The sequence below is a fragment of the Rhodnius prolixus genome, unplaced genomic scaffold (assembly GCF_049639745.1).
Source record: "Rhodnius prolixus isolate KJV_2025 unplaced genomic scaffold, Rpr scaffold_6, whole genome shotgun sequence".
Lineage (NCBI taxonomy): Eukaryota > Metazoa > Arthropoda > Insecta > Hemiptera > Reduviidae > Rhodnius > Rhodnius prolixus.
This window is the reverse complement of record NW_027411634.1, coordinates 1,990,524-2,015,273: the sequence shown is the minus strand read 5'-3', so window position 1 is coordinate 2,015,273 and position 24,750 is coordinate 1,990,524. Positions and strand designations below refer to the sequence as shown.

The following is a 24,750-nucleotide window of genomic DNA, read 5'->3' as shown; positions in this document are numbered from 1 at the left end:
GTGACTCGTTAGACATTTTTAGAGGTTTTTATTACCACAATCTTACATTAATTTATAAGCAACATTGAGACACTTGGAGATTTGTTAGATATATTTCGGGTGACCAACAACAGAGCAGTGTTCTCTCCTCCATCTTCTAGAATCTTAAAGTAATTTGTTTGTGTGGTATTTTCAGACAAGGCAGACATATTAAGAGAGACCGCCGACAGAATGTCCTCTCCCATTGAAGTTTTAGATCGTACTGAAGGTAATTTGTTGTTACTCATCTATAAATAAAGGTCGAGTTAGCGTTGCACTCTGATGGTGCTTATTGGAACTAATATTTTTGAAGAGACTGACAGTAGAAGACTATATATAGAGGTCCAGTTAGTGCTGCACTCTGGTGGCGCTTATTGGAACTACTGAAGAGACTGACAACAGACGATTCTCTTCCCATGAAGTCTTAGCTCGTACTGAAGGTAAATTTGTAGTTACAGTTCTATATATAAAGATCCAGTTAGTGCTGTTACCTGGTGGCGCTATTCAGAACTATTCAAGTACTTGTCCAGTAAGTGCTGCTACCTGGTGATCATTTTCAAAACTACTTTTAATTTTATTTTAAGCCAGTTTTTTGTCCTTTTTATTTATTATAAGTTAAACTTTTATTTTCAACTACCTTTTCAGTATAACTTACATTTCGTGACGATTTTTAATTTTGGTTTTTATAAATATAATTTAAATGCGAAATCTAAATAACAAATAGATAAATAAATGGAGACGACTTCTTTCTTTAAAATTTAACCGTGGAATATAAGGATAAGGAATAATAAAGCATAAACTACTTACGTGTGTATAATTTTCTTTCAGCTTTTGCTAATAACTTAAAGATTTAAGATGATTACTTGCAATAAAAGAATTATTACTTTTACTTCAAATTCTTTAATTGGAGCACAAAATGTAATCAATCAAACTAATTATTTTCCAACTTTTAACCATTAGAAAATTAAACAATTATTTCTCCCCACTTAATAGCACGTGAGTTTCGGTTAGCAAAAGGTTATAGGAACCTTCCCTTTAGTCTGAACCTGAACTGAAACCTTTTCCAACACTTCTGATTCGATCACATTTTTTTCAAAATAAATAAGTTAACTTACAAATCTATATAACAAAATGATTCCCAGGCGTCCTGTTGATGGTGCACTTATTGAACAAGAAAGGAGGGCGGCTAGAAATGCAGTATTAGGAAACGTAGTTCTGTTTATGACAGCTATAGCTCTTATAAAATTTGGTAAGGTTAACAAAACATTTATTTTAATATTATATTTCGGATTGTTTAATAGAAAAACCCTGGACATAAGATTTTTTAGTGTTGCTAAGTATATTTTGTTCCTTTATGTTCAAATCTGTTTTTGCTTAATTCTAGTATTTAACTATTCTGTGTGTTCATAACTCGAATTGTGTGATAAAATTAAGTTTATTATGTCTGATTAAGATTTATTGAGACATTTTAACCTTATACTTACAATCGAAGAATTCATAACTTGTTTAACAAATAAAACAGGAACGATTTATGCAAGTCTTTGATAAGAAGTGAGATTGGTATAGTAGCCATGAAGCATGGATTTGTAAGTGGATGATCTCTAATTCGAATCCCATGTTTATTTACTTTATATTTATCAGAAATAATGTTGTTAGTATAGTGCATGTCTCCTCCATCGTCCATAACACCTAACTGACGGACGTAAAGCCCCTGCCTGAAATAATTGGCGATTACTTTACCTTTTTCGTAATTAATAACCTGGCTGATACATTATGAAACTGCAGCATATTGAAACTACAGAGTAAAGTACATCATTAGGTGGTATACAAACATTTCTCGCATAATTTAACTTTGTTTCTGAAACTACTATTTGCTATACTAAAATATGCTTAGCATTGTCTATTAATTAATATATGTTTTTTTTTTGTTTATATTTTAGCGCCTAGATGTGTCCAAAGGATGAACATATGAACATTCACTAATTCCCTACATCTCCTTACGATTTGTATAATGTATAAAAACATTGTTACCATTACTTAGAGAGAACATTAAAAGTTGTCAATAATTAAAAATCTTTAAGAAGGAAAGATTATGAATTATTAAATAAAAGAAATACAGCGTTAGCTCTAATTTAAGCGTTTAATTTGTATTTTCACCCTATATCTGTTGATCCCTTTTTAAATAGACAGCCTTATTTAAAAATATATCTTGAATGAAGAAGTATCGAATAGGCAAACAATGATGTATTGTATCCAGGAGTATAACATAGTATGGAAGATTTCGTGGAAAAACTAACATATTTTTCCAAGACTATGTTGGGTTTCTCTGAACTAGTTCTCTGTAACTCAAGCTTGCCCACATCGTCACATCAAATAAATAATACCAGCCACACTAAAAAAAATAAATGATACGCTTGCTTAAATTCTTGAATATATGTATTTACAACAGGAAAAATTTCAACAGATATACATTACAAAATTTATTTGATTTTAAAGCAAACAAAGTTGTAATTCTTGAAAACAAGAGTTACATCAGAAAAGAAATGAACAGTAAATTGAAGCATTAAATTCTCTATGGAAAAATTTTAGAAGTACTGTAACTGAAACTCTCTTGGCTCAATGAAACTTTCTAGAATGTTCTTTTCACCTTCTTCATTGCGAAACAATTTCGTTCACAGCAGCTGAACTCACGAGAAAGTTTCAGCAACCCTTATGATTTACAGAAACTTTTTTCAAAGTTGTTTTTTTTTTACTTGCTGATACCAATGGTATAAATTAATAATCTAAAAATGTATGTGCTTTTTATACCTGATATTTTCTGCTGGTAGTGGAGTTTCATCTAAAAATGTATGTGCTTTTTATACCTGTTATTTCTGCTAGTAGTGGAATATATTAAAAGTCACAAAGAGCCTTTCTTAAATTAGCTAATCATAACTAGAAGACAAAAGGTCATGAACCTTCTTTTTTTAAAATTAAAAAGTTTTTATATCCAATTGACAAATCCATTCGAGTGTTTGTAAACCGTAGTAGTGTCTGGCATATTGATACACACTATTGACTACAATAGGTTTTTGTGAACAAGGTAGCCAATTCTAGCTATCAAAATTACAGATACAAGTATGATTTAGGAGGACCATACTGAATTTACTAACTAATAAACTTAGAATTCCAATGCTTGCTTTATCACTCAACAGCATTCACGATATTATATAACTGTTTCAAGAAAATATTGCACGGTAAGTCAATAAAAAATGAAACTGTATAACTAGACCAAAATTGTGTGTCCAGTATAAAAATTTCTTAAGATGAATTTACAGTTTTGTCTCTTTGCGAGAGGAGTGGCTGAAAAGCTTGTTGGAAATTTTAAAGAGTCTTGTGGAGACACGAATCATTTAGCAGACCCCTTTAAAGTACTATTCACAACGTAGAAAATATCACATTTTACTGATTTAATATGGAAAATGAAGTCTAATTTGGTAATTTAATTGTTGTTATTACAGGTTTTGCTGACTTTAAGATAAATTTATTATGAAATTCCCTCTATAAACTATATTTCTCTTGTTTCTTCACTTAAAAATTTACCAACTTTTACCGGTTTAAGTACAGCTTTATTATTGTTTCCTAACTTTTGCAATTTGGCTTCTCAATCATCTTCTCCAACTAGTTGTTGGTCTGCTTCTGGAAGGAAACTTCCATTGCCTCGTCCATTGCATTCTTTTAAATGCACATTCCAAGTACTTATTTCCTTTCTAAAGTTGCTGGAGCGTGAATGAAGGCGGCGATACTGTAGAATGCACGCTGTTAACGATATTTACTCTAGACAAAATTAAACAATTAAGATCAGATCATACAACATCAGTACATCAAGTTTTTGATCATTTATGTAACTTTTTTCTTTTTTTAAAACTGATTTATTTCTAAAATTATTCAATTTTGTTGTATCATAACATGTGAAAAAGCGTACATTAAACCAAAAAGACATTTTAGATGGATCTCTCCTCAGAAATGCTCTCTAACGATTGTTGTAAGAAAATTATTCAAACACAACCTATGGTTGGGTGTCCGTGCATGCAGTGTGTAGAGAACATAATTGGAACTATTATATACAGTGGTCAAAAAAAGTATTCATACACTAAGTTTTCTTACTTTATCTACTGAACTTTTGTTTCTAGGATGACTACTTGTTCAGCTCTGAAATCGAAGATAGTAACAATGAATTTAATGCTTTCATTTTCTTTTATAAACATAAAGAATTTGAGTAAAAAGTAGAAAAATAAAACCCAATTGAAAATTCATGGTCTTGTTTGGGGCGAAAAATTCGAAAATTGAAATGTTCTTCCAGAAAAGAGCTCATAACCAATTTAAAGAAATCATGGACAGAAATCACATCTCAAGAGACACCTAAACCTGGTGGAATCTATGCCAAGGAGGCTTCAGGCAATAACAAATGCAAAGGGATTGCTTACAAAATGTTAGGTCTTTAGTTTTGCGTTAATTATAACATTCAGACTGAGTGTATGAATACTTATTTTGCATACAATAAATTATTTTTCTGCTTTTTAATCGATTCTTTATGTTTATAAAAGAAAATTAGTGCATTAAATTCATTGTTACTATCTTCGATTTCAGTGCTGAAGAAATAGTCATCCTAGAAACAAAAGTTCAGTTAGTAAGAAAACTAACTAACAAACAAAATCAAAGGAAGAAAAGATAAGAGAGAAATCTATTTAGTAAATGATAAAATATCAACCCTTTGGAAACCCTAATCACTATAGGTACCTAGATAGATTAAAATATTCGTAAAATTACTTGAATACTTACATCTGTTACCACTGCAACCTTACTATCACTGGCTTATGAGTGTAATTTGAGTTACCCAGATGACCAACGTTTCTTGAGAGTCCAAAGAATCTTTTTTTCTGTAAAAAAAAAGTCAAGGCTTTTTTAGTTAAACAAATTAGTAAAAACATTGTTATAACAACAAAACTATGAACACAATTTTCTGTCCAAATATTTTAATTAATTAGTATGTACCTACTTACTTTTTTTTTTTTTTGTAACTTTCACAAGACGAAGAATTAGAAAATTATCTAATTAAATAGTAATTTAGTTTTTTTAAAAAATAGTTATGAAAACTATTTAACGTTACTAGTTACTAGACAAACTAAGAGAATGCGTTGTCAAACAACTAGTAGTTTGATGGAGGGAGAAAGCTGGTCCCAAACTTTCAAAAGTTTAGGGAGATCTTTTACAGTTTGGCTCTGCTGTCATTAAATTACCTACTTCTGACGAAGTAGGAACTAGCCTACCAAATATACGAGTTTGTTCAGTGATTATTGTTACAAAAAAAAGAAAAAGAAAACATGTGTGTAAACGCTGTCTTAGTTCAAAGATGTTAAATTAGTAGTGCTTTACGGGTTGTTCGCTGTTTTTATTGTAAACGTTGCTGGCTTTTTTATAATAACAGGTATTTTACTAATTATTAATATTGATTAAACAAATGTTTAAACATGGTTTATATTTACACGTGTAGGAGAATTATCAATTTATAAGGTTATTTATGGATCAGTATCATTGCAGTAAGTAGTAGAACTCTTCGTCCTGGACTAAGTACAGTTGAGTTTAGCGTGTACAAGAATAAACAATTTATAAGGTAACTTATGGATCATAAGGCACCTGTTTCTTCTTCTTTTTTTAGTGCAGGGATTACTCTTAATTTATTTAAGTTACGAAAATTTATATTCCATTTTCTTCCTTACTTGTGTTCCTAAATTAAATAATGATTCATTTACATGATTATTCAATATCTAGAAAAAGATATGGAATGCAACATCTACATCAAATTCAAGAATATTATTTGAATTAATGACCAATATATCCTTGTTTACTTTTATGTAATTATTACCATATTATATATTATTTAAATAGCGACATAATGTTGTGGAATAATTAATTTACAGAGAAAGGAATGCTAGTTATTGGGCTTTTATTTAAACATATTTATACAGTGAACCGATTAAAAAAAATGTACAAATGTAATGATCAAAGGATATGCATTGAAAATATCCACATAGTGATTTGTTTGTCTCTATTTCTAGCTTTGTATATCCGGATGTTAAGTTTACTGCCGGTCTAATTTTTCTACATCTATTATGCTACAAAAATTTATTTTACTTTATTTATTTTTAGTGAAGAATTATTTTCTTTTTTATAAACTGTATGCTTAGTTTTCATTTCTTTCAATGATTCGAACTGGAGTAAATGGTCTAATCGTATTATTAGAGTTTTTTTTTAAAGAAAATAATAAGAATACGAAGTTTGAAGGAAATCGCTTAATGGGAAATTCTATTTTCCAAATTACGAGATTTGAGTTTTGTGCCACAAGCCTTACTTTGAACTATATTACAAATTTGTTCTGCACAACAATTTGTGAGGTTTAAAAAAATGGTTTGTTTGTTTCTAGAAATTTGTCGATTTGTTTGTCATAGTAAGACTGGCTTAAAAATAAGCATTACTTTAATTATCAGTTTAGTTACCTGAGTTTGATTCCAGGCTTAATGTTCTTAGATTCCTTTCTTTTTGCTCCCCCTAAAGCAGATATAATAGAGCGTCTGCAGATCACTATTCCACTATGAAAGACAATGTTGCTCCGGAAGAACTCTGTCGAAGGCGTAGTGCAGTGAGAAATGTAAAAGAAGTTTTCCAGGCGCCAAACATGTATGAGCGTTTAATAATAATAAATCATATCCAGCAATGTAAAGATGCTCATCTTGACTTTAAAAAAAAAAGTCACAAAACTGCTCCCAAAGTGGAACTAAAAATCGAATCTTACTGCTTACAATTAGTAGGAAAAAAAAAAATCTCACGATTTAAAATTAATAATATTATTGGTACAAGGTCCCATCTCTCGTTCAATTGAAAAATAATAAGTCTATATTATTAAATGTCCATTACTACTTGAAGGCCAATATAAAACGATTATACGGCCATAATGAAAGTTCTATCTTCTTTAAAAAATATTTCTTTCTTCTTTTTTACATCTTAAACTTAGAATAATTTTCAGTAAAATAGTGAATATTTTACAATTCAAACTTTGACAACACACGGCGATGGCGACTCAAGGCAAATGTGGAGCTTCCTGAGATATCATTTTTGAGATATTTATTTTATTACCAGGTATAAGTAATCTAGCAACCTTCCAATTTGTTTTATCTTGGCGGAGAATACTTTGGGAGAGTATTGGGTAGGGAAGGATGTATTCTGACAAATATTGGTTGGTGATTTCTGGCTACCATACTAAAAAATTCCAGGGCATCGAAAAATAATTGCATTAGTATGTAAAAAAATACCCAAAATGATTTTGAAAATGGATTTCTGCAATAGATTGAAAAAAAATTGTGACGCCAAGATGGGGTTAATATTGAATTAACATTATGGGTGTGCCACGGATGGAAAAAGGTTATTTTTGTTCTAGAATCTTGGAGAAGATATTAAACTAACTTACAGTCATATCCACCAATTTATCATTCGTCACAAATATTACGATTATATACTCGTATTTCTTTCATTTCAAACCAAAACCCAACGATCCCAATTTTAGTCTTTCGGAGAACGCTATACTAATGATTCTGTTAAACTGTCCATGTATTACGTAAATTATTGTTTTTAAGTTTGTTTTTCTTTGTTTAGCAGTAATAATTAAAATGAGCTATAGCTCGACAAGGCCGTATGATAATGCAGCAGTTTTATTTTGTTATGTAAACATGAAACATATTTTCTCAGTTATATCTGTTGCATATCTCTTAAAATCATTAGTTTTCCTTTTTCAAGATAATATTCAGAGTCATAGGTCTTTTCAGATTGAATTTTATGAAATAATCTACTAAAATTTGCCGGTTTTTTATTTTTTTATTACACATAATCAGTCAGTTTTATTACGTTGTTTGTTTTTGTGGGTATTGTTCTCTTCTTGTTGTTAATAACTTACAAACCTCCTGTTTGTCAAGAAAGAGGTGTTACCAATTTTGTAAATATTCTTTACTATTTTTGGTGTTTTTAGATTTTATTTATTTTTTTGTTAGTGACATTTGTTTAGATGACTAGTTCTGTTTGCTGGTTATTTTAAAAATATACAATTTTGTGTGTTTGTATTTAAAATGAGTAATAGAGTTTTAAGTCAAAAGGTCTACAATCTATCACAGAATGTTTTACATGTAAGTTTTTTTTAAAAGTAACTAAATTATTACTGTATGCTTTAAAATTTCATTAAATCTTCTTATTTTTTGAGATCCCTGAAGTATTAGAAAAATCTTTTTCATAAATTGGTATCTGTATTAATGGTAGCTCGGTCAGATATCCTAAAAAACTTGGAATCACATAAAACTTTAAGGATGATATCTCGATTATTTGTTCCAGAAGGGAGAGATAACCAAAAACTTTTTGACAAAAATCGATGAAACTGAAAGTAATACTCAAAGCGATAAATGATTTTTTGTTTTAGATTTTCTCCATATTTCAATTTGATATCTTAATTAAAATCAAGCATTACCATAAACTTTGGAATTTTCCATGGTATTAGTTAGGGGCACCGTGCGAACCACCCCCTAAACAATGGCTTTGGAGTGTGCATGACAAATGCTGAAGACCATTCTAGGAATTAAACTGAGAAAAAGCTTATGCCCAATCTTATAAAATCACGGCTGAAGTAACCATGCAGTTAGATTAGAACCAAATTGGCCTTCTTATATGGCACGTTAGGTTCATAATACATCTTCACATATATTCAGTGTGGAGTTATTTGAGCCAGAACCACTGGATAGGCTTTGACAAGAGAAGAAGGTTTCCCACAGCCTGCATAATTGTGTTTCTATCGCGAGGTTGTTTTACGAGATATTGGAACAATAAAGCCTTGTTGTGGCAGCGATATTATGGGCAACCTTACCCTCCAATATCAATAATATAAACTTATAATCACCGATAGATATCTAGCTTCTGTTCGCATCAAAAGATGCAGCAATGGCTCTTTCACAATTTTGTTTAATTTCCATTACAATACTTCAATTTAAAAAAAAAACGAAATAAACATAAAAAGAATACTTGTTTTTGTTTACTTCTGAATTATTCAATATTTAAGGACAATTTATGATGTTGTTATACGGTTAGCTTGGTACCGTAGTGATGATAATTACTTTCTTTGACTAATGCCACAGTAATATTTACAATTTCTGTAGAGCTAGCTGTTATACTATTACTAATATTTTTTTCCTATTTTTATACACATTGCACATTACTTTACAGATGTTCCTACGTGGTAAAAGTAGTACAGTTTAATGTCAACAAACGTTAAGTTTTTTTTTAAATACATAAAACATCTATTTTAGTTTTATAGCTTCCCTTTTTTTTTACTTTAGTTTTTATTACAAAAGGAAGTATTAGATTCATAACAAATTCACAAAATAAGATAAAACCTTATCGCGAAATGAAGCATATGTTCTTGCATGTAGTAAAAATATCATTTCTAAGTTAAAAATTTGTAAAACGTTCTAGAAAATTTATCGGCTAGTATGAACTTACATAGAAATTTATATTTGCACCGTTCACTGAGCAGCTCACAAAAAAATGTAAACTAGCATTTAATATTTGGTATGGTATACCAATAAACGTGCCTACTACGACGGATATGAGATACTTTCATTATAACTGATAAGTAATTCGTAAGTCAGTTATCAAAATTCTTTAAAACAAGATGCTTTAAAATTGAAACACTAGAAAAACACTTTTACCTTAATTCTGAGTTGTGGAGAATTACTCTGAAGAAACTCTTACGAGGCAACCAGAACTCTCCGAATATTAATGCCCCTGAAAATATAAAACAGAACTTCTTTAGTCTAGTACATATAAGGCAGTAATTGGTACAGTGATTTAAAAAAAAAATCAAATCTTTAATATTATTGTAAAGAATGCTCAGTAAAGTAAGGCAAAGAAAAGTCATTCAAGATACATTACCGGTTAATGAATATATCGAATCTAATTATCGAAATGGAAAACCATCTACAAGAAGAACATGACTTAAAAATTACGATAGTAAATGGAAGACATCATTCTACTAAAAATGAAGTACGATTTAGGTAGATATAGGTCTATATTTGCGTATCTTGCAAAAAAAAAATCTTGAAAAAGACTGATAGAAATTTATATATGAACTCCTCAGTGCTTTGGGTATATAAAATTTTTTTGTTAGATTCTCTAAAAGAAGCAAATGTTTTTTTTTCCAAGCTAACGAATAATCTTTTGAAAAAACTTGTTTACTATTTTTATGTGTTCGCTGTCATCTACGTTATTTTCTGACAACGATAGTTTACGAAATAAATGAATAACGTGAGTGGGTTCTTTCCGTCATAATATTTATTAGAAAGTTTCTCACCTAAATGAGTTTCTCTTACAATATTTGCACGGCCTTTAAACTCTGTATCATCCATTCTATCTAGCTAGGGAGTTCAGTGTACCACATCTATATTTACGCATTGTTTCTATTAGGTAGCTTCGTAAACAGATTTGTACGGCTGATGTTTATTTATGTTGTAGTAGCCTCATCTTGTGGTTAGAATCAAATTAATTCGTACAGTTATCTTATTATTTTTAGAACCAATCTTTGTAAATATCTTGGATCTTTTTCTTGTCGTTTTATAAAAAAGAAGAAGCTGCTGTTTGTCATAAATTCTCAAATTTTGAGTTACGAAAGAAAATTCATTTTTAATTTTACTTACTCCTTGTAAGAGGAAGGAAGTATTTTCGTGTTCTTCGTAGACTTCTCCACTTGAAAGGAAATCATCTTGAAATAACACCCCGCTCACTGGACTCATTTCTTTACTTCCTTATCCAGGGAATGTAATACCACTTTGTTGGGTTCCCAGATATTTTAAGTTCAGCACTTACTCCAGTCTACCATTTTTATTTTTAATTGTTCTAAGATCTGAAGCAAGAGAGATTTGGAATGATACTTACAATAAATGATTTTTTTTAGTCGCAAACAGAAAATAAATACAATGGAAAATACGCATGAAAGCAGCTCTAGTAGACGATAAATAAGCTCACAGACTGTATTGATCACTCCTTTTTTACAATTCCTGTTTTATTATCATATTTTTCCCTTATATAAGCACAAATTATTATTGGTAGGCTGTGTTTTTAAATTCCCTTTTTTATACCAAGTATATTTTTGTTTTTAATCCTTTTTCCATATACCAGGATCTGCTGGTTAAAGCATAATAACGTCATTGTAAGAATCATTATTTATATTTATCAGGAAGGTTTGCGTCATCATTGTTTGCACTGCAACAACTGAGCTTTGAGATTTTTTTTTTTTAAATTATTATTTTTATCTACCCGATCAATAAGGCTAGGTTAATATATATATATATAAAATTAATAATCTTTTATTAATTTCATATTTATAACTTTTTTTTCTAGATTAGGTAGAAGGTATAGAATATATCCATATTGTACGTGTGAAAGTTCACACATTGTAAAAAATAATTAAAACTGAATAAAGGTTTTTGTTTTAATTATATTTCCCCATTTTTGTTTATTGGTTCACATTACATTTAAAGCTGCAATTATTTGCAATTGATAAATTTATAGTTTTTTAGTTCAACTTTTTCTTTAGCAACATTTCTTATTCGAATAGAATGGAACCCCCCAAAAAAAACCACGAACTTTGATATCCAATAGCTAATGGCGCCAAGTAATAATATATTTTAGAAAACGTAGTGGGATGCCCTTTTTAAATACAAAATCAGTAAATTACAACTTCCAACTGTGGAATGTTCCTTAAACTAGAAATTTTAGTGCACATTTATTCCTTCTTTACAAGACAAGGAATTGCAAATTTTAATGAAATAGTACTTAAGAGAGAGAACCCTAACAAATCAAAATTTGCACAGAACTTTTAACTGAGTTTCCAAGAACAAAAAATGTAGAAAACATGAGTGATCGGGGGTGCATACGAAATTTAAAGAAAATTGTTAGAGCCACATTCGAGATAATCTCCATAAAGTGAAAAATCCATTTTTAGTTTTAAATCCACCCGACTGTGGGCTGATTTTGATTGCTCATTAATAATGGAGGCTGTATGGACACGAAACAGAAATTTTCAGCTTGACACAAGATATTTTATTTCTAACACCATTTTTTTCTTTAAACCACTTTTTTTGGGGGGGATGTAGACCTCCCTAGAAACGGATATTAAGTAAGAAAAATAAAGTAAAAGCCATTGATACTCGGAGGTTCCTTAGTACCAACCCTCCAGACAGTGTTCTTTCGCTGCTAAGTACACTGTCTATCATCGGGCTTTTGGCTTCCTCTATCAAATAATAATAGCAAAATACATAGAAAAAGTTTCAACTAACATAAAATAGCATTTATTCTCATTCCATTGAGACCAAGTTATTATTCCCAGAACTGCTTCGTTTGTCTTCTTTCTTCCTCCTGGTTTCATTGAGATCTAAAAGAAGAAAATAAGAACACAAAATAAATAAATATCCAGAATAAGCAGAATTACCAAATCTCTATTTACGTCGTTTTTTTTTGTTTTTTTTTATTGATAAATACATTTTGTGTAGTAGACAAAATAGCGGGACAACGCAATAGAAAACATAAATATTAGCATTCAAGCTCTATTTAAAAAAAAAAAAAAAAAATCAAAATAGTGACTGATAAAAAATCGATTTACGACAGACTGAAGGTCAATCAGTGCAATCATTTGATCAGTGAGTTTTGCTTGAATGAGTAACTGCCACATCATTGTTTTTTTCGCTTTTAATTTTGTTCAACACGGAATCAAAAAAAATTTAAAGCGTAAAAATATTTAAAAGCTGAAAATTTGCAATGAGATTTATCATAATTTTTACAATACTACCATTCAAAGAAGTATTATTTCAAAATAGGTTTACAATTTTAAGTTTTAATCGATTAAAATATCTAAATCAGAAATTCTGCTTTAGTGAATGAATTTTTTAACTTTTTCAGAAAAAAGGCTCATAAAATTTTGTTATACTTCGTTACTCACTGCATACAAACAGACATCCCTTAATACAATATTTTACGAAACATCATTTTATGATAGGTCTTGGAGAAAAATGGGGATAAGCTTTTCTTTAAGGTGCAGTTCAGTGTTTTTTGAGAGAAACATATTTAAACACTAGAAATAAGTGGGACTGCACGACCATATTGATATGCTTAACACAGCGTATTCATTGTTCAATAAGACAATTTCATGTAAAATAAAAAATTAAAACCTAACAAAATATAACTTTACCTTAAATATGAACTGAATATAAAGTTACAGATTTTCTTTAGTAAGTTCTTAAATTGGTATCCTAGGTGTATCCATGATGGCTGATTATGACTGGAAATAAGATAATGATCTCCTTTCATAATAACATTATACAGCCTATACCGACCTCGATAAAAAAAGGTCGATCTATTCCCCCAAGGTCATAACCTCAAAATCACAGACCAAGCACCTCAAAAATCGCGATCGCCAAACTCTCATAGAGATTGTTTAATACATTTAATAGAACTGCTGTTCTTTGTAATATCTCTTCTTGCACATATTAAATGTAGCTAAAATACTGAGTTTGAAGTAAATTGATTGATTAAAAATGTCGAAGAAAGTTTTACATAATCCTGGAAATATTTGGAGTTTTGCAGCATCCTAGAAACGGAATCCACTTGAAGGTGAAGAACACTCTTTATTTTGAAAAAACAAAATGTAGATGTGCTAAGGTTGATTCATTTTAGTAAAGATGGGCAGGTATGTTGTTTGATGAAGAAAAAGAATTTCGAGGATAGACGGCCCAGTGAAAAGTCCCAAGGTTGAATTCAATAGATTACGGTTGAAGCGCCCTGGGCAAAAGAGATGACAGTCAATGGCTTGCATCGGGAACACTTTTGTAAGGATAGGCTATGTTGAAAAGGATGGCTTGAGGCGTAATAATCTGGCTTCACTGAGCAGCAGAAGATTGGAAAAGGAAGAAGAAAAAAAAGTTCTTGTACAGGTGGCACTGTCGGACACTTCACTGAAGTGTCTCCTTTTTAAAGAAACCCTAAACAATACTGCTTCTCCACAACCAAGTAATTTTGAAAAGTGTTTTTTTTTGTGTGTTTAAAATACATAGAATTTATCAAAAATATGCTGTGAAAACCTACACGATTTTCGCATTCAAGGACTAAATTAAAAAACCTGAATTTTTAGTTGCCATCAAATTTTGAAAGTAGAGTAATAAGTCCCTGACTTTGGAGAACAGTTCTTTAAGATTAACATTCAGGAAAATCGATGGCAAGTTTAAGGAACATCGTTTCCAAATCTCTCGGGAGAATTCTTTTTCACTCACACCATCTTTCTCTTCCTTTTTTTTTAAATAATTTTTATTCCATTAACTACAGCAAAAATTGCTGAAAACAAAACAGAATTAGTTGCTAACAGAATATTTTATAATCACCTTTATAAATAGATTTTTTTTTTTCAAAATTACTTTTGTTAAATAGACATGAATTGCAATTATCTAGTTTAACTATTCAGGTCTATCGGGCTAAACAATGAGGATAGTTAAAAAAAAGAAGTATGTTATCGTACAACTTTTTTTTTTTTTAAAGGAATTTCAAACAGGTATCGTTAGCTAATTGTTACTCTATCTTTACATTTCACAACTACTTATTTCTTTTCTAAAGTAATTTTCCGTTGCGTGAATCTTTTTCAAGCGATAGATTGTCGCTTTGTAATGTAATTAATGCAATTACCTAACAAGATAAACTATAGAAAATTAACGTATTCTGTAAAACAAAAAAAGGACATTCCTTAAAGGTTATTTCGCAAGAGCTAAAAAAAATAAACCCGGGTAAATGCTCTTATAGCTCACCACGACTATCTCTTACTTCCTTTTTATTTTTTTTTTAAATATTATTTATGAACACGATAATAAAATCACATTAATGACGGAAGTACTTCTCATTTCCTTCCCTAATAGATCTGGTGATGACAAAATAGGAAAATGAAAACACGTTTCTGAAATAAGTGAACACTCACTTCACTTACTTTTACTCGCCATGTTTTAACAAATTCAAATCTTATTCAAACAATAATATTTATACGTCATTAGTATTTGATTCTTGTTGACATAATATAGGTTACAAGACAGTACAATTAACAGTAATTGCATTTTAGAAGAATGTCTTAACACCTCCTAATGCCTGAAATGTCTTTAATCGAATTTTAATGTTAATCTTTAATCTAATTGAAAAATGTTACTAGATTTACGTGTAAACAGCTGGTTCATTATGAAAATCGTAGTAACCATTTTCGAAATAATCATAAAAGAATGAAAAAATAAGAAATGCACTGGTGTGATTCTTTCGGTGTACCGATTTTAAGTTAAAATTTTTGTACTTAAATTACTTTTTACAATTTGTTCATACACTGGAAAGTCTAAACTTTCTTTCTTTGTTTGTTTAACAAACAACACTAACCTAAATTTTATTACTTTTATTATTATCTTATTAGAAACTTCTTTTATTTTCAAATGAAATATACTATTCGATAGAGAGAAACCAGAGTTTTTCATTTTATATTCAATCTTTTATTTTTGTTCAGCAGGAATATCACAATTAAATGTTTAACAAAACAACACCCCAAACGAATGCAAAAAAAGTCTGTGAACAGCTGTATAAATATGTAAAAAAATTAAGATAACAAACAGAAAAACGATTGAATAAAGTTTCAAAGTTCTCTATTGTATTGTAGAAACCACTACAGTCAGTTTGGTGAATAAATAATCTAATTAGTACATATTTAACCACTAATATGGAAGTTCCCAGACCAATTCGAGAACTTATTGTGACGTTGCGAAATGAAAGAAAAAGTATTCGAGAAATAGGGAAGATAGTTCAAAAAAACCCTTCAACGGTGCATAATATAATTAAAAAGTACGGAAATGTGATTAGTAGGCCACGCAGTGGACGGGCACCAAAACTTAATTCCTTTCATAAACGGCAAATTCTGAAGTCTGTTCGAGAAGAACCCAGGACAAGCGCTCAAAAAATTAGTCAAGAATTATCAAGTGGTTATGTGTAAGCGTAACACCGCAGACAATTAGAAATAAATTACATGAATACGATTATTGCGGTCGAGTCCCGAGGAAAAAACCTTTAATCAATAAAATAAATCGTAACCGCCTATTGGATTTCGCGAAAGAATATGTTTCTAAGCCTTCTAGTTTCTGGGAAACCGTAATCTTTTCAGATGAGTCGAATTTCAATGTATGTGGGTCTGATTGACGACATAAAGTGTGGCGAAAAAGAAATGAAGCTATGAAAATGAAAAATATGAAGCCTACTTTTAAGCATGGGGGAGGCAACATTCTGGTGTGGGGTGCATGAGTGCTAAAGGAGTGGGCAAGTTAGATCTAATTAATGGTATGATGGACCAATATGTGTATGTGGATATATTAAGACGCAATTTAAAAGAAAATTCAAAAAAATTAGGGTTGGAGGGAACGTTTGTCTTCCAACAAGACAATGACTCGAAACATACCGCACTAAAAACTCGGGAATGGCTTTTAAATAATACACTCTGGCGCCTAAACACCCCTCCACAAATGCCAGACCTTAACCCAATAGAACATTTGTGGGATGAAATCAGCCGCGAAATAAATAAACGAGGAATAAGAAACCGTGAACAACTAAAAAACGCTATTTTAGAAGAGTGGGATAAAATTCCAACATTGACGACCACAAAATTATTAGGATCGATGAAAGCTCGTTTGTTGGAAGTGATTAGGAACATAGGAGGTCCTACAAGTTTTTAAAATTTATAATTCACGTACAATGTGTAACAATGATTTATTTCTGCAAAGTGTTCACAGACTTTTTTTGCATTCGTTTGGGGTGTTGTTTTGTTAAACATTTAATTGTGATATTCCTGCTGAACAAAAATAAAAGATTGAATATAAAATGAAAAACTCTGGTTTCTCTCTATCGAATAGTATATTTCATTTGAAAATAAAAGAAGTTTCTAATAAGATAATAATAAAAGTAATAAAATTTAGGTTAGTGTTCACAGACTTTTTTGGCCCAGTGTATATATTTTAATCTAACAATAGTAATTTTAATTCAAAAATATGGAGCTGTTTTTATTCAATTTTTTACTTTCTTCTCTGCTCCTATTTCCTACTTTGCAATTTGTAATATCAAGTCATTGCTTTACAGGGAATACGTATTTAGAGACGCATTTAGATTCAAAAAACTATTGCGTATTCTAAAACTGATTAGTATGTTCAATTTATCTTAAAATATATCAAGTTTAATTATTGATTCTAATCTCATAAAACTGATCTCCATAATTACATAGGGTACCCTTGAAGGTTTTCCATTCTTGACAATATACTTTGGTTATAATGCTCTGCATGCTAAAGAATTACTTAACGGAAACAACATTCTCGTTAATTTCTATTTAATTACTTCCTGGTTAAATTTATGTTTATTTTTTCCAAGATATACGTAAGAGGATCCACAAAATTCTATTTTGTAAATATTCTATCAAAGTAGCTATACAACTTACTACCTATGTTAAGTTTGCAAGATTTATTTGATACCAGGAAAAATGGATATTTTGAAGGGTACACAAAGACTACAATGTTAAGTTTGTCGTCAAAACATACATGTACATTGTTTCGATATAATTCTAGGTCTGTCAACTAAATATGTTAAATTAAGAATAATTAAAAATACGACTAGAGAATCCAAATTTTGAAAAAATAACAGCTGGAAGAGCAACTCTTTGAATAGAATTCATTTTATTGTACTTTCTCTTGTCAGTAAAAGGAAGTACGTATAGCGATGTTGAATTTCATAAATTAATTTTTCTAATTTCAGTCATTATTTACCCTTTTTAATTTCTTATTTTGCCAAGCTTTCAACCTAAGGACTAGGTTATCTTCTGGGCTGAAGATAACAGAACCAAATTACGTTACGGATTTGATAAATAAATAAAAATTGTTTACAAAAATTATATGCATATTCAAAGTTTAAATCTTTGAAAATTGTTTGTATAAAAAATATTTGTAATGTTTTGAAATAACCTTTCTTTCCTTGAAATACTTTTGAGCTTTTATAATTTTTCTTGAAATTGAACTTTTTCTCAAATTCTACGTATACATATATATTCACTAACTAAGCACGCCTTGATAAGGTAACTTTTATATTAACATTTCCGGAAATATTCGTTGTCAGAGGTGTTGCAGTTGTAGAGAATGTTTTCGCTTTTCATTCACGCTTTCAAAAACATCTTTTTATCATATGATTTAGCGAAAATTCACAGTTTGCAGGGAAAACTACAGTAATACGTGGAGTGTTTTCTCTCGCTATTAAATTAGATGGCCCCCGGTACCAAACATCTATGTAATTATGTGAATACATACTTGACATTTCGTTGCATTACAATTATATATGTACCCTTATTACATGCGAGTTGTGAAATACGCCACATTCCTTGTTATTTTTAAATGATATTTTGGGAGTTACTTTACTAAAATTATAACTTACAGTGCCTTTATCTGGTAACATTATCACACTGTCATTATCGGTGTACCAAAGTGTTGCACCTTTTCTTTGCGTCGATTAGAGCTGGCTAGTTTTTGGATAGTATGTGACTGGTTGTGTAATTGTATCTGGATTTAGTGAAGTACCTACAAACAACAAATATTTCTTTAAAAAAAAAAAGGAAAGTAGAGTTTAAAAAGGAAAAACGCAAGTGGCCCAAATGTTTCTGTTAACTTCGATTTTAATGAGTGATTTCCCCAAAATTATTTGCCTATATTTCCTACAAGTAGATGTGTAACTTTTAATTGGCGCATACTTCCTGCATAATTCGATTAAGGTCACTTCTAGGAGGGGGTGAGTGGGCTTGTCTATATGACATTTCAGAATGATACACATTCGTCCCACTTATATACTTTTAAGGGAGAATTCTTCTAATTCGATAGCATATTTAATTCCAATTATGAGATGATGGAACCGTCCACAATACTAAAATGTTACTTTAGAAGGAATCCAATCCCAATCCTTCTCCCAAAAAAGCTCCTTAATAAATCTTCTGCAAAATGTTAAACAGTTAAATAAAATGACAATTAAACTTTATATCAGCACCTTCTCTTTATTAAATTATGCTGACCACATCATTAAAACAAAAAAACAGATTTACATGCAAATTCATACAGTTTCTTATTTTAAAAATCCACAAATACTTAATACTGGTTCTCAAACTACGTAATTCGATTAAACGCTCAAAATCGAAAATTTGTACGAGGGCTGTACATCGACTTACACATAAAATAAATGGCAGAAAAATGAATCCCCTGATGGAACAAAAAGTTTCCAAGCATTGCATTACGAAAAAAGCCGCTCGGCAAAGATAATATCCTTTTAATTATCAGAATGTTTCATTTAACTGAGAAATTTTAAATATCAAAATTTCATTTCTTAAATGATAGAAATAGATCTAATAATTATATTGAACGGACAGTCTAAACAAAGATATAATAACATACTAGTTATACTAATTTATAAACGTTAAACTAATATTAGTTGTAAATAATTATAGTGATTTGTGGCTAGTTTGTCAATAGTTTACACAGCAGTAAAAATATTGAAGTATCCAATATCAGTCTAGTGAACCACTAAATCAGTTATGTAGGTCATAGTAGTTATTTAGAAGTCTCTGGACATGCTGTTTCTAACTGTTTAGTGGGTACTTCATTCTATTGTGATAGCTTCTCCCACTTCATAATGTAATGTGGTTCGCTAAAGAATTCAACTAGCGTTTTTGTTTTTTTTCACGCATTCAAATTTTCTTTTTCTTTAAAATAATGATGCTTGAATAAAGATTAATCTTGTTTAAATGAATCTACTTACCTACTTAATTTTATAATTCAATTAGAAAATACTTCGAATTGTATCAATCTCTGACTCACTCAGGAGCTGCTCTACTTTTATGGATGATCAGTATAACCTCCCCTTAAATAACCTTAATCGTACATACGTCACATATATTTCTTGTGGACATTTTTATAACCTCCTTCATATTTATAACCTTATTCCTCTTTCATTTAATTTACCCCCCCCCCCATCAATAAAATTATTACGAATTTGAATTCTTAAGATTTCTATCAAATTAACAATTTTCATTTATTACTAATTTTAAGAGACAAAAACATTTCAGATCTTCATTCAATATACAAGAAATCATTAGATGTCTATTGTAAAACATTCACGTTACTTTCTTTTACTGTTACTACCCTATAACATTTACTTGAAACTACTATATTTTGAGAGACAAAGAGTCGAAAACTATAAAATGTATTCATTTAAGCGACACTTCTTATAAATGAAATTTGTACTTAAATATTTAATTCCTAGTTATATTAGTGTTCATGAGAACGTTTATTACGCTTAAGAGACCATTTAGAGATAAACTTAACCCTCCTCTCCCAGAACTATGTTAAAAACATTTTTAAAATATAAGTTCAGATCTATGTATATGTGTCTAATGAGCATGGGAAAGAAAGAAAGTTAAAAAGAAGTGGCCCTTTTGATAAGCTGAATATATCCAAAAGCTTATTTATTACGGGGCCCAGGTCGGTACAGATACGGTATACCTAATCTTAACTTTCCGCGATATTCCGTTTTTGAGTTATGCTGGACACTCACAGACCTGTACTTAAGAACCATAACACGGACTCGGAGGTCTCTAAAAGAATATTTACGGTGAAAACCTACAATATAAATTCTAAATAAAATAAACAGAAGTTTTTCAAATGTGCGAAATGTTACTTATACATATTTATTTTACGTACAAGTTCTAAATCTATCACGTCCAAAAAAAAGTACAATGATAGATTTAAATAGGACTGAGGAGCACGTCATTTACGAAGAAGATCAGAAGAGTGCTTTTTGGTCAGCAGAGGCTGCTAGGTTATAGCATGCTGGCTTTAAGTAGCTATATTTCTCGTTTTAAGTCTCCAGAAAATGCCCTAGGTGACAGGGAGATGCCCAGCGACTACCCAAAGAACTAAAATCTAGATTTGTGAACTTTTAGTGATATTTATCACCATAGGCGTAGAAGTGAATCGAGAAATAGGAAGTCGCAGCTACTGCTTTTGTAACGAAAAATATTTCCATTTCTTTATATGTATTCCATTTTAAGGGCATCTACCAGGGTAAAAATTCTGTTTGAATGGATTGTAAATTTAAAGTTAAATCGTCATCCATATTAGATGTTAATCACAAAAGAATAAAAAGTGAGTTATACAAGAGTTAAGGGTTAATGATTTAGGTTATTTTTACCCTCACGTACACCCACTACTTTAAGCAGACAAATTAAAATACATTTAGATACGATAAATGTCACACGTTAAAAAATAAAGATGCAACAAAATAAATAATTAGAGCAATTCGAATCGTTTAAAATACAAAAATAATATAGGCTACAATGAGAATTTTTCTTTTTTTTTCCTCTACTTCCTTTGGACAAAAGAAGAATTCAAATTACTATTTAAGCAAAACCTAAATTGAACAGATGACGAAAAAAGAAGTCGTTGTTTTGGTCATTTGGTCAGTTTGATTGGAACCAGTGATCACAAGTTTTGTGATGTTTAATTGAGGCTGAAATTACACTCTTACGGTGTAAACACCATAACGAAATGCTTACAAAGCTAGAAAAGGAGAAAAAAAACTTAAAGAACAAAGAAAGAATGTTTATTAAAACTGGACTTTTGTGAACAATACTAGTTGTGACGAATCTGATAGTATTCCAAAGCACAAAACGCAAAGTCACTGACTCAGATCTAAAAAGAAACATTTTCTTCAAACCGTGCATTTTTACTTACTGCCTAACTGTTTAAAATATATTTTATTGAAATGGCAACGTAACAGAAAGTCTACAATTTCAGCTTCTTTTTGATGCCTAAACTAATTTTTTTGTTGCCGAAGCGAAAAAAAAAATAAGCTAACCATTTAGAATCCTGTTTGAAGTGAAGAGTCGATCTTTAATGTTAGATGAAAACCCGATAAAGACAGATTGAAAGAAAACAATTATCACACGACGAGTAAAACGAGTTGAATGGATGTTCCGCCATTTCCAGAAAAATTCTTTTATACAAAAGACTGGTGTCCCTCAACAGAAGCTTCTGAAAATTTTTAAACAGCGCTTGTGATAGATCAAGAAGATATTTAATAATAAACAAAAAAAGTATGAAGCAAATACTGAAATTCCAGAAACTGATTATTTATACCTTTACTTTCTATTATACTTTTGTAAGTGTTTAACTGTTCTTTTTAAAGGACCATATCTTACCAATATAAGAAAAATGTCACATTTTAATGCACGATTACAATGTCTTCTCTTGCTAAGTAGAAACTTTTGTCTCCATTGTCGGTTCTACAGCCTCCTGAATTGGGTCCTAGCCTCTATGATTTCTCTAGTAAATCCGTATATTCTACGGAGAATCTTCCTGTCAATAACCTATAGTTTTAGTTTCAGACTTACATTATGACCCAAGTTTAAGATTCGTATATCAGAATAGGTCTGACGAGCATCTTGTAGCTTACTTTCGAATCACAAGTCACAAGTTTACTCAATTTATGTCGACGGATCCCGAAAAAGCGTTTATTTGCCAGGGTTACTTCTTTGTGACCTCTATGGAGACATCGTTATCCATAGATAGTGTCAAAGTAGCGAAAGAAGTTCAGCCTTTCATATTCAAGCCACAATTTTAATATACATACTTGAAAAAAGATATTCATTTTTAATTTATTACCAAAAATAACTGTTTAAGAAAGAAATATGGCTAGCTTTATGAAGAAAAAGAAGAATTAAAAAAAAAAAAAACTATCTTAAGTGTACCTTATAATCGTACGATCTTGATTGGAGAGAAGGAATACTTCAAAATTTTAAAACCAGTGGAATAATAACGAGAATTGAAGAAATGAATAGACTGTGGGCACAAAAGTTTAAACTGAAATTGATTTGCTGAGTTCTTTTTGTTTAGAGTACGAACATGTGGATGTAAGTCAAAGAAATGATGACTTTTGTCTTTTTCAACAGTAGATGTGTGTACGAATTCCTGTAGGAGACTTTTGGTTTAGTTAGGGTAAATGGTCAAGATGGATGTATAAAGAAGAGAAAGAGGAATCTTGCGAATATTATTCCTTAACGCAATTCTCGATTCGAGACTCCCACTTCGCCACAGCAGAGGAAATAAAAAAAAAAAAAAGATGAACAGAAATGTTGAACAAATTGAAACATATTAACAAAACCATCTCAATATAATGTCTGCCAATTGAAATGTAACATAGTAACACATTAAACTTGTAAGAAGAAGCAATAGAAGATGTATATTCTATACTCTGGACTGACAGTGTTGTCAGTTACCGCTAGGACTTAATACTCTGGAAGAGAGAAGGCCAAACGGAGGACTGTATACTAACGGTAGTCCAGTCACTCCCAAAGATATATATAGATATATTTCTTTCGTAGTTATTATGTTTTCATGTTTTTGTTTTGTTTCGTTTACAAGTAGTTCGGCTCATTTTCTTGGGTATCATAATAAAAAAAATACAGAGGTTATAAAACTACATCGAGATTATTATGATTGTTACTTTTGTTCTCTTTGTAATAGTTCATTTTACTTGTATTTTAATGTCTGCAGTAATATTCTCACATGATTGCTCTAGTTATTATAAGAATTATTAAAGATAATTGCAAAGGAAAAAAAAAACACAATACGAAAGCAAGCAGCAAATATTCCCAAAGTAAGAGATAAATAATTTTTCACATGAGGTAACAAGCAAATACAACATTAATAAGAATCAATGAATTTGATAGTAATTACCTTAGTAGTTTTTTGTTTATATTTAATTACCTTTAATACAATTAAATTAGGTTAGATTAAACTCTTTTTTCCAAGGGGCTGGCCAGAAATTTTTTAGTGAAATAGAAACCAGAACACTTTCTCTTTGAAATTCAATCACCTTTCACGATTTCAGATAAGGGTATGAGTCTTTTATAAGGTTACTAAGATTATATGAATGGGATTATATCACCTAGTATGGACTAATTATTTTCACTCAATAAGCCTTTTTTTTTTTTTTAATAACTTCTAAAGATGACTCCTTCCCCAAAAGATATTGCAATGTATGCGGAGACCTTACTATTTCTGTCGAGTGTCTTTGGTGTTTAGGAATTAGTGAATTTTTCAATGAATTTCAATCATGCTTCGCAAAAAAATGTTCCTATTTTAAACATCATAAAAAAAATTGACTTTTTGTTACCATAAATTGATATCCAATCACTTACTCCGTTCATAGTCAGGAATGAGCCGAATTCAAGACTTCCTTGACAAGGTGATAAAGTTGTCTGCTGATGCTATGATAATTTAAACTTCAGCATTAAATCATTAGATGCGATCTCGTTACATAGGAGAGAGCAGATTATCCTGGACTTTAACTGCTGTTTTACAATCATCATTCCCCTCACCAATTCGTATCTCTGCAAAAGTCAACTAGTCAACAACTTTGCTAATAAAAGTATCTTGTAATGAGTAATGGGGGGAAAAAAATGAATCAGACTAACAGACCTACTCAAACAAGCAAAACAAAAAATTACCTTAATATTTACTTAGG

General features: G+C 30.4%; 2 protein-coding genes across 5 annotated transcripts in view; one reads left to right on the top strand and one right to left on the bottom strand.

Annotated features, from left to right (window-relative positions):
* Positions 1–5,268: 5,268 nt before the first annotated feature.
* The window catches only part of Tsp5D (Tetraspanin 5D), a 33,122-nt gene continuing 13,640 nt past the window's right edge, over positions 5,269–24,750 (top strand). Inside the window, exon 1 of one of the 4 annotated variants that reach the window (XM_074141464.1) lies at positions 5,269–5,485. Coding sequence is in view for 3 of the 4 variants with exons in the window: in XM_074141467.1 (XP_073997568.1) it covers positions 8,175–8,231 (57 nt within the window). In the remaining variant the exon portion in view is untranslated. Of the gene's footprint in view, positions 5,486–7,950; positions 8,232–24,750 lie in introns of those variants that run through there. The other 3 variants (XM_074141467.1, XM_074141465.1, XM_074141463.1) reach the window with 3 other exon arrangements.
* Ufm1 (Ubiquitin-fold modifier 1) overlaps positions 6,555–24,750 on the bottom strand; it is a 34,999-nt gene continuing 16,803 nt past the window's right edge. The window contains exons 13-18 of the mRNA XM_074141473.1: positions 24,425–24,616; positions 18,616–18,758; positions 12,426–12,520; positions 10,785–10,990; positions 9,801–9,876; positions 6,555–6,832 (exon numbers count right to left, since the gene is read on the bottom strand). The gene's annotated coding sequence lies outside the window, so the exon portion shown is untranslated. The remainder of the gene's footprint in view (positions 6,833–9,800; positions 9,877–10,784; positions 10,991–12,425; positions 12,521–18,615; positions 18,759–24,424; positions 24,617–24,750) is intronic.